This window comes from Etheostoma spectabile, chromosome 16 (assembly GCF_008692095.1).
Source record: "Etheostoma spectabile isolate EspeVRDwgs_2016 chromosome 16, UIUC_Espe_1.0, whole genome shotgun sequence".
In the NCBI taxonomy this organism is placed as follows: domain Eukaryota; kingdom Metazoa; phylum Chordata; class Actinopteri; order Perciformes; family Percidae; genus Etheostoma; species Etheostoma spectabile.
The window spans coordinates 522,744-533,742 of NC_045748.1; the positions used below are offsets into that span (position 1 = coordinate 522,744).

The window sequence follows — 10,999 nt, forward strand, 5'->3', positions numbered from 1 at the left end:
CTATCTATCTGTGTGTGTGTGTGTGTGTGTGTGTGTGTGTCTGTCTACCTTTCTTTGTTCATACAATATTATTAATTTATTTATGCATACTATACATGTATCTGCACATAGATCTAGGCCTTTTAAACAATATTTACCAATATTTAGTTGCCGCCCCTCACTGGTAAATACTTTTTTGGTGCAGAAAGTTGTGTAAAAGCTATTTATTTCAGTCAGCCATTCCAAAAGTTAAAAAATATGTTCTACCTAGCTAGGTTTTGATTTCACTGATTAAAATCACCAAGAAAGTTGAAAATGTGTTACTTCCTGTATAGTCTGGATCAACGGAAGTACATTTCCAGGAAATTTCCTAAGCCGTGTGTGGGTGGGTGTGTGGGTGTGTGGGTGGGTGGGTGGCATATTGTTTGTATGTGCCTACCAGAGTAGCCCCAAAACCGTGAGCGCCAGGCAGCTGAAAACCGTAAGTAAGGCGCAACCAATGTAAACTGTTAATCTGGATCCCTGTATCACAACAATATTTCAGCTAAACTATAGTTTTGAACTAGGACCTTTCTTCAGTTGGGCAGCCAACACAATCTGGTTGGTTGATTGGTCTATTGGTTGGTCAATATTAGAGAGGTATCAGTATCGCCTCCTATACTGCCTAAAACGCTGGTATCGGGAAGTACTGGAGTTTATGCACCAATCCAATACCAAATAATAAAGTCCTAAAAAAAAATCTACTTTAAAGTAGTTTCTTGATGTTCTTTTTCCGTTATAACTGACTGCCAAACTGGATGATAAAAGAAAGTTCTGTGGCGTTGATTGTTTGTTCATGTTTCACAAAAGAGAGTTTAACTTGAGCCAGACTGACAAGAAAGATAGAAATCATATCACATCTATACGGGGATAGTAGTATACAGCTGTTAAAACATTATAAAATATATGACACACTGGAATCGGATCAGTACTCGGTATCGGACGATACGCAAGTTCAACTATCAGAATCAGTATTGGGAAGCAAAAAATGGTATTGGACCATCTCTAGTCAATATGCTCTTGTCCGGCCATATTCTCATTGGTTGGACAATTGCTGGTATTACTTTCATAAAGACATCACAAAAACTTGGGAGCGCTTTGGAGAAGTTGCGTTTCTACAGTAGAGATGCTTTGGTTGCATCTGGTTGCTATGATCCAGAATATCCGTAAGGAAAACGGTCGGCACAAGGTAGAGTAGCCTAACTGCTCTCGCCCCTGATTTGGATGAAAGGAAGGCTGAAGCACATACAAAAGATTATTTTTATTTTATTTTATTTTTAAGATCTTTTTTTTCTCCATTGTTGTTCAGCATTTGTACTTGTAGGATGTGTCGGTGGGTCTTTGTGAGCTTTGTCCTACCCCTCTTTCATTGGTATTTGGTGGCTGGGTAGAAAAAGTGCTGAGTTCTACCCAAAGTTGAACGTTTTGTTCAACTCTTGGCAGAAAAGAAAAGCTAAATAGAACAAGTGCTCAGGGCATTGTCATGCTGCTGCCGTTTGTTGCACAGTGTACATATGCAGCAATAACGTTGCAAAGACTATAAAAAATACGTTTTGGTGGACAGTACACACAATGATACCTGGTTTGGTGAACTGTAGCCTAGTTCTAAAGATATTTAGAGCTCCACTGGGCTGTGAAAGCAGTGGAGTATGGTCTGGCTACACACCACTTATGTATTCTGGGATAGGAAAAAAAAAACGCTCTGGCTTGTCTATTTTTTTTTTTTTATATACCAATCACAACTTTCCTGGGCGGGGGATGTCAGGCTTTATCCCAGCAATGTACACCCATTTAGCCAGTCTAATTAGTTTAATCCAATCTTTTCCTCAATCAATCAATCAATCAATCAATCAATCATACGGTTGAAGAGTAGGTCGATTTTTGGTTGGATTTTCTTTGGTTGGCTACAGCCTTAATTTAGGTATGTCAATTTCATTTTATTGTTTCCTGTTTGATTTTGATGTGCATTGATAACTGATAGAAAAAAATCCTTTAATGTAAGAATGAACAGCAATAACGGTAAATCCTTTGATTAGAACTCTTCAGCTCATACTCACTTGAAAGGTGCGGGGTGTGATCCACCAAAAGAAAATTGTAAAGTTAAATGCATCAATCTGGTGCGCTTTGAGAGCTAGCTCTATAAAGAACTTTGTGCACCTCACGTTTTTAGAAATGGAGCTGTTTTAAGGTACATATGTAGGACCTTGTGATTAAAGTCTTAATTTATCCAATTCTCCAAATTGATACCATAAAGGTCAAAATACATACGTTGCTTACCGGTTGGTCCTGTTGCCGTGAAGAATACCGTCGTCAGCTTTGTCTCTTTAGTGTGAATGTTTAAATTTATGCAATCATGATGCACATCAAGAGAAGCCAATGTAAAAATGAAGTTTATCTGAGGCTACATTCAGAGTGCTACACTTTGGTTTACGTTTGCACCTCGCATTCACACTGAAGACATTTGAAAAGACTTCTGACCCGGTTTTGGTTTGGAATCACCGGGGTTTTGTTGCGGTCTCAACGGCTGCAAACGGAGATCTTTGGCAACACCAATAATGAAGCCAACGTCTCACCACCTGATTTGGTCTTACAGGTCATGATGTCTCCATCTCTAAGACCATTTTTATTTCTGTGTCTGAGACTAAGCTAAAAGTATACGTGAGGCTTCCTGTTTCCCCCGGCACGTGCATGCCCATTATACAACAATGTTGATGAAATATGCGGTTTGGGCGTCTTTAAACAGAGATTAGTTGCTAGACTTTAAAACACTTGTGTGTACCAGGATTGGCTGAAAACCCTGCTTAAAAACCAAAAACTAGCAATGTAAAAGTGGCACGAGTATAATGACAATATCGATCATTTCTGATTCTGGTCATCTTTGTTACAGTGCATAAACTCCTGGCTCAAAAGGGCACAAACATTTGTAATGCTGTAGTTAAAATGAGATTCACATTATACTGTTATATATTATACATGTTTGTACTGTACAGGTCCAGGCTTTGTTGTATCAGTCAGCAATAAGCGGCTGGTCTTTGCTTATCTGCGGCCTCCTTTTGTGTCTTGGGGGTGATGCATAGCTTCTAGTGAACTAACTGTCCACTGGCTTTACACCTCTCTTTTGTATACACCACGGTATCTAATATCTGTTATTTCACTGTCTCTATTTTGTTGAAATTCTGCCGCGATTGGAGGTATCAACCTGTTTCCTTTTTCTTTTTTGTGCATTGAGCCCTGAAAGTCATTAAACTTGAGCCCTTATGTCAGAAGGACATTATTTATTAGTTGTGAAACAGGAGAAGCCGCCAATATCTCTACATCTGCATGCCTTCGTGTCTGAAATGTCCCCTGAGAAGAAAACGCATATCACTTTGCAAGAGACAAGCTTCTATTTTGATTCTGATTGGTTCATTTTTTTTTAAGTCCCCCACGGATGTGATGGTTTGCTGCTTTTTAATTTATTTATGTAATTGGATTGTGGACTGTTGGACAGACAAATCAAGCCATTACAAGTCAGGTGGAGTCGAGTGACAGTCGAGTGAGTTTTCGTAGCTTTTACTGGACATCTTTGCAATTTTATAGACTAAATTTATTGATTGAAGAGAAAAAAAAAAAAAAAAGTCAATGGATAATTACAATGTTATATAGAGAAAAATACAGAACTAGAGAAGCTTTTTAAATGTTGCATTATGCTTAGCTGGTATTGTACATTTATATATTTACCCAGAAAAGGCTGGGCTGCGTTATTCCTCAAGAGCAGCTTGGTCTGTTACATCTGAGACTCAATATCTGTTGCATGGCCTGGCAGCGTTGGGTTTTGCTTCCTTCCCTGGCCCGAGGCTCAGTGGAGACAACAGACCGTTTTAAAGGTTCTAATGTGGCCAGACGTCCACGATTTGAAAACATTTAGTTTATCAGGCTCCTTACTGACATCCGATTTGGTTTTGGGGCTTTTACTCTTTTGCAACCATCCCGTCCTCATTCTGTTGGTGCTCCTAAAGGGGCTGTTCATACACACCAGCTATAAAGCCCTTTCCCCCCAAAAACGTGATTGACCAAAATACACTTACATTTACAAGAGATAAATAAAAACCCATGTAGGGTATGTGTTGTGCAGGGTTATTGGGTAGGCAGTATTTGCATGGTGAGTCTGTTCCAGTGCATACCTTCAGTGGCAAAGCGGTCTTGTAGTTTAAAGTAATGGAGTGTTACACTTCCAGTGAACTGACTGAGCATGCTCTGTGGAGACCGTCTGAAGAGGAGGACCGACAGAGGGAGCCACCAGGTCACATGACCGGCGAGGTGAATGTGCATGCGGGGAAAGAAAAGGAAAAGAGGGACAATCTGTTCGACACGTTCTCTCTTTCTCTCGCTCTCTCTCCCCTCCTTTTTCTGTCCACCCCCTTCTCTCTCTCTCTCGCTTTCTCTCTCTCTCTCTCTTGCTAACACACACTCCCTCACACACACACACACACACACACAAACTCTCTCTCTTGCTCGCTCTCTCTCTTTCTCTCTGACGCCTTCTTCTCCTCAATGGAGGCCATGAGAAGAAAGCAGGTATGATGCTTCCTGGAGGCACACTAGGGAAAAGACATGCTAGCTTTATACTCTTCACTCTTGATTGGCTTTGAATGGTCTGAGGAGATGCATTGTCTTGCTTCTCAGTTCCTTTTTAGCCATTTTCTATAAAGTGACAATCAGTTCGAGCTCCTTTGCTGTCTTCTCGTTGAGATGGTTTCTCAGTTTGTAAGATGCGCTTCTCGAGAGCAACTGATTGTTCTTGATTCCTGAAATCAAGGAATTTAATCTCAAAGAGCGCCATTCTCTTTTCTTTTTTTGGTAGCAGTGCTGCTGTGTCAAAGAGAGATGTGTGGCTTCCTAGATCCTGTTGTTGGAGAGATCTCCTCATGGATTAGCACAACAGCTGTATTTAGAGCAATCACAGCACGGAAAATATGATGTAACTCGATACATGGAAATGAACGTCTGACCTCCCGAAGTTCAGGAATCTACCCTGAGAGTAGATGTTTAAATCTCGGATCCAACGTTCTTTTTGTCATACAGTTTTCCTTTTATCCCTCCTCTTTGCTCTTATCTCTCATGGTCAGTGTATAATGAAATCCCAGGGGACTGGATGTATATGCTGGATGTATATACTGGAACATAAGGCTGCCGTGACTACTGATCAACCTAAAGGATGCATGACAGGTCGCGGTGTCAGCTTCCATATTTACCGGCGTTGATCTTCAGAGCAGCCTTCTGGCTGAGGGCCAGACCTGGCATGTCTTGATCAGTCAGTTTGCACCGTTAATCACCGGGCAGGTAAATTATTGGCTTTTTTTCTGCTAGTTTATTTGAGATCTTATGGAAAACCCTCTCAAATATTTATCGATAGTGGACAGTAGAGAAGTGAGGGGGGAGAGGACGGATGACGTGCCAGATGCAGACTGGGATCACTGCTATTACAAGGCTTGCGTGTCAGATCATTAGAGTACCGGGACCCCCATTTCTGATGCTTTAGGACAGTGGTTTCCAATTCTGAGGTTGGGACAGTTGAAGGGGCAGCGTGACCAATCTGTGAGTTCCCAGGGGAAAAATTTCCGTCTGCACACATGAAGTATTTTTGTGACTTTCCTCTAGTCTTTGTTAGATCGTTTACCTCTACAGGCCTCTAAATGATTCAAACAAGACACTCTGAAAATGGACTAACCCTTTGGTCGAACTGCTCAGATCCCAGGGCAGCAGTTGCTTTTTCGTTTTAAGATATTGTATGACTAATTTGTGGGGGTCGCTGGTTTAGAAGGCCGGGGACGCAACTTTTTTTGTTTTCTTTGACTGGGTTAAATGCGCTTCATCATTTCATGTCATTTGGGTGTTGGCACCTTGTGCAAGCCTTTGACTGTCTGACAGCTTAATTGTGAAATGTGTTTGGTTTATATTTAGGTAGCTGTGACCTGTTTAGTAGGCTTTACACATTAGTGCAAACATGTAGGCCTCGTCACATACAAGGTTCACTTTATGTTGTAGGGGCAGTGAATGATTAAACCATAAGCATATTTTATGGCATTACAATTATTACAAATACGAGCTTAGGCTATTTCTAATAATTATTTAGCTCATTTGTTGAAAGGTCTATTCTGGTATTTAAACTATGAACCATTGGAGCCTTATATTTGCAGCCATTGCTCAAGCTTTAGTCTATTCTAATATCCTACTTGAGGTTCCTGATCAGCACTAAGAGCCTTGGCTTCCCATTTGGAGCTTCTTTCAGCAGCCCATCTACCCTCCTCCATGAGCCTCCAGACCCCTATGTTCCCCATCTAGTGGAAAACCGCTGCAATGGCCGCGCTGTGTCAGTAAACAATCTGGTTGCGAAATGGCGGAGATCTGCAGACAGGCTTCTCTGCCTCCCTTCCCCCCCACCTCTCCTTTCTGTCTCCCGTGTGTATGTTCCACTTTCCACCACTAGGGGGAGGGAAGAGGCCAGTGTTCTTTTTGTTACTGGCTGTCCCCATTCCATTAAAAAATGAACTGAAGGATTGTTGTTCTCCTCACCTTCACATGTGCTCACTTGAGATCATACACGGCAGAGGACTGTCCCAGACTAGATGTTCTTTGGGAAACACCCTGAGATATTGTTCTCACAGCCCGGCTCTTGGCCTGGCTGGGCTGCTGAATGACAAGGTGCATGTTCGTGTGTTTGATTCATGGACTCAAGAACATGTGTTTGGACAATGATTTGGGACATGTGTCCTGATGGCTCATTTAGTTGGGGTCTCAATCGCGTGCAGTTTTAAGGACAATGCCCTGTCTGTTTAATCTAAGGCTTTGACTGTCTGAGCCCTTTGAGAGGAGAATTGAAGTGCTTGAATCAGTTTGTCAAAATTAAGCTTTTGGTGGTCTCTATTTCTCGCAGGTCTTGTGAGTGGGCTAGTTTAGAGAGAATATGTTTCTTCTGCTTTCTTGAGGCAATCCGATTCAGTACCTGCTTTTACCATTCACTAGACACTGTGTGACCCCAGCCCAGAGCAGCGCATGTGTCTGTATACCTTTTATTCTGCTCGGTCAGGGAGACTGTTAACCTGCCCGGCGAGTCCTAGGAATGCTGCTCATTAAGGACCACTTTACTTTGACATGTTATCTAAAAAGTTGTCTAAGTATAAAGACAAATGGAGCAAAGGGAAAGCAAAAGTGTGGATATACCATGGAGGTTTTTTGGGCCTCTTTTGTCCTTTGGGCCCATTTCCTCAAAGTGAGTAAGAGGTTGACGGTCATGCTAAGGAGGAAGAGAGAGTTTTACATTTCCTGGTGTTACCTCTTCATTTGCTTGCTCCTGTGAGATGTAAAGACGGCTCTGTGGGTGGTTAAGATTTTTTTTTGAAGCTTCGGTTGTGCATCTACTCTCTACTGGTTGGCTGTAGCATAGAAAGGGACAAGACAGACAATGGAAGGTGCATGGGGGTCGACCTCGTTCTCTTGGCTTACTCTAGTCTTTTATTCTGACAAAGACACATTACTGAAAAGAGGTTTTACACCGCTTTCAGTGCATAAACGGAAGAAATCAAGACCTTGATTTCTTTTTTTCTTTTTTTTTTACACATCAAAAATTGGTGAATTAACAAGGTTGTCAGTCAATAGAAAAGGATTGTGAATCAGCCATTTTGATAATTGGGCAAAGTGCCAAACATTCTGCTGTTTTTCTTAGTTTTATTTCATTTAGGTCTGCATCAATTATTTTTTTATTTTTTTATTTTGAACTAGTCCAATGATCATTTAGTCTTAAAATGTCTTGTTTGGGCTGCCCAACAGACTAAAAGCCCAAACTTTCCGTTTACATTGATATGTAAAACAGACAGAAGTTGAAAATCCTCAGAGGTTATTTGGTATTTTTGCTTGATAAATGACCTCAACAATTAGACTAATAGATAATGAAAATTGTTGCTGATTAACTTTGTCTATCGGCTAATAAATTTGGTTTCTGTGCTGATACCATACATTGAATATCTTTGTGTTTTGAACTGTTGGTCAGACAAAACAAACGTTTTAAAGAGGCAACCTGGCCTTTGGGATCATGTGAATTATTATTCACTAACTGAAAAAGTTATTGATTGAGAATGAATATTAAATCATTTTCAGCCGGAGCTCTGAATTCAAATTTCCATTGACATGTGTTGTTTTTTTCATCAGCCCGCTGGTCTAGCCAAGGGCAGCTTGGATAAGGGTGTATTCACAAAGAAAGAGGAATGTGATGCAACGGGCAACGGAGAGGATAAACCAGGTATTAAACTCGAAAGCACTTCATTTATAAAAATGATCCCTTTACATTGTATTTTGTATAATGTCTTTGTATTTTTTGTTCTTCCATAGATAGAGACAAAGAGATAGCAGCCAGACTGGCCTCTTCCCCTCCGGCGGAGACAATGCTAAACGGCACCGAATGTGACGACAGGAGGCACAAGAGCCCGACGCACAGCTCCGCCGCCGCCAACAAGACTTTACTGTTGGTGACTGAGAACGGCATGTCAGACATGGAGCCGCCGCACGCTTCTGTTACTGGAAGCAATGGATTTATTCTCACTAAGCAGCAGCAGGATGGCGGCTCTGCAGCGGGGCCAGGTTCGGGAACTCCCCCCCACAGGACTAACTGGTTGCCTTTGGGCTCACCAACAGGGGGACACACGGCCAAATCTCCCCCAGTCTCGGCAACTGGCGGTGCACCGAGTTCAGCTGCACTAAGGACTGACCCCAGTACGGGGAATACGTCGGGACGGGAGACACCAGACACTAAGAATGGCACGGCCTCGTCTCCTGACCCGTCTCCAGCACCCGTCACCATACACAGAGCTCGCAAGACCATGTCCAGACCTGCTGTCAGCCCGGCACAAAAGGTAACGCGTCAGAATCTGGTGCATCATCAGCGGCTCCTTAGTGTTTTCTCTTTGCTTTCTAGTAAAAAAGGACTTTTTTCCCCTTTATCAGTAAACAATTAATGACAAAAGTATATGCACATCCAAACAAAGTATGAAGACACACTCACATAACACTCTTATGCGATAGTTGAACATGTCCTTCCAAACCACGGGCGTTAATCTGCCCTTCATCCACCATTTTGGAACCTGGCTGCCAACACAGATGGTGGGTGATAAGTCCAGGTTCTCAGGCTCTCAAAGGTGTTGGGTGGGGTTATGGTCAGGACTTTGCGCAGGCCAGTCAACTTTTGTCTATAACGTGTTAATTGATGAGACAAGTGTATGCACAATTATATAATTGTTGCTTAATGGAGTTAACTGTGTTCCATTACATAAGACACAACTCTATAAATGTTTAAGAAAGTTTGGAAAGAGAAAGATTTTTGGTTCAACAGTAACACAATATGTTGGTATATTACAATACAATTCAGCTAAAAGATGGAAAACCTAATCGTGTGTGTGTGTGTGTGTGTGTGTGTGTGTGTGTGTGTGTGTGTGTGTGTGTGTGTGTGTGTGTGTGTGTGTGTGTGTGTGTGTGTGTGTGTGTGTGTGTGTGTGTGTGTGTGTGTGTGTGTGTGTGTGTGTGTGTGTGTGTGTGTGTGTGTGTGTGTGTGTGTGTGTCAGTAGGACCTTGTTTATTGTAAAACACAGTGATCAGTGTCTTCTTGCAGCAGCACATACAATCATGTGCACATAATGTCTGGGTGAAAATTAAATGATCCTTTAGACGGGACTCACGGAGTAGGAGCTGAAAATTAAAGATTTGTGTTGTAATGTGTAAAATTGTAATGTCTTTTTTTTATTTTTTTTATTGGTATCGTGGGGGGAAAAAGCACAGTTTAGGATCCAATATTCAAGTCACAGTATTTGTGTCGGTACTGGTATCAAATTTTTTTTGAATGATACCCAACCCTATTAAAACCTAGTGGTCATAAAGGATTTTGGTTCTTGTTACCTACAGCTTCTTAACAGGGAATTAAGAGAAGCAAAGAGTGCCAAAATGGAGAAAATGGAGACTCATGTTGCACCTGATGCTCCAAAATCCTCGCAGCAGTCCCCTGCGCAGAACCATCTACCTCAGAGTCCGCCGGATACGCTAGATTCAGCACAAACTGCTTCATCAGATTCACCAGCACCTCCTCCAGCTGCCGCGACACCTCCGGCTCCTCCAGCAGCTCCTGAGACTCCTCCAGCCCCCTCGGCTCCTCCAGCAGCTCCTGAGACTCCTCCAGCCCCCTCGGCTCCTCCAGCCCCAGCCAAGCTCCATCTAGGTGAGACTCTGTTAACACATGACAGAAACTGGCCTACTGTAGATACTGTTTGGGGGGTTTCAAAGAAACCTCATCAGTGGACCAGACCAAAGCCTTACCTCTATTGACAGGTTTGCTGTGAATGTGTGTGTTGTAGGTCCTTACTCAGGAGGGTTGTCATCACGTAAGAAGAAGAGGAGGATGGGAATGTACAGTCTGGTTCCTAAGAAGAAAACCAAAGTGCTTCGGCAGAGAAGTGTGCTGGAAATGTTTAAGGAACTACAGCAGTCTGCTAAGAGCCCACAGGTCAGTGCTCCTCACATTTGTCAAAACAAGCCCAATTTAGGTGATGGCTACATTTAACCATTTGTGTGACATGTCACTTTGGAACCAGTGTTTCCTTTTAGGATTTTTTTTTCTCAGTAGCCCGGTCGAATGGCTATAAATACATATAAATACTGATTTTGATGCTATTGTAGGAGTCCCCCTAGCTCTCCCATTCAAAAGGCAATTTGACCAAAAACTATCATATGGTCAATCTTCAAAGTTGCGAGTCTAACGAAAGTTAGAGACTAATGCTTTAACATCTACAACAGGTCTACAAAATGAATTCTACAAAAAAGTCTTCACAGGGAAACTAAAACCCAAACGACTACATCTATGGACTACTTTCTAAATTATATTATACTGACTCACTTACCGTTTTGATGTTTCCAGATGTTTGAAATCAGGACGATGAGCTGACAGAACTGACAAGTTGAA

General features: G+C 42.1%; 1 protein-coding gene across 2 annotated transcripts in view; it reads left to right on the forward strand.

Annotated features, from left to right (window-relative positions):
* ehmt1b (euchromatic histone-lysine N-methyltransferase 1b) overlaps positions 1-10,999 on the forward strand; it is a 41,090-nt gene that overhangs the window by 1,586 nt on the left and 28,505 nt on the right. Inside the window, exons 1-5 of one of the 2 annotated variants that reach the window (XM_032539739.1) lie at positions 4,372-4,575; positions 8,206-8,296; positions 8,386-8,906; positions 9,949-10,258; positions 10,395-10,543. In XM_032539739.1, coding sequence (XP_032395630.1) covers positions 4,552-4,575; positions 8,206-8,296; positions 8,386-8,906; positions 9,949-10,258; positions 10,395-10,543 — 1,095 coding nt within the window. In that variant the 5' untranslated portion in view covers positions 4,372-4,551. Of the gene's footprint in view, positions 1-4,371; positions 4,576-8,205; positions 8,297-8,385; positions 8,907-9,948; positions 10,259-10,394; positions 10,544-10,999 lie in introns of those variants that run through there. The other variant, XM_032539740.1, reaches the window with a different exon arrangement.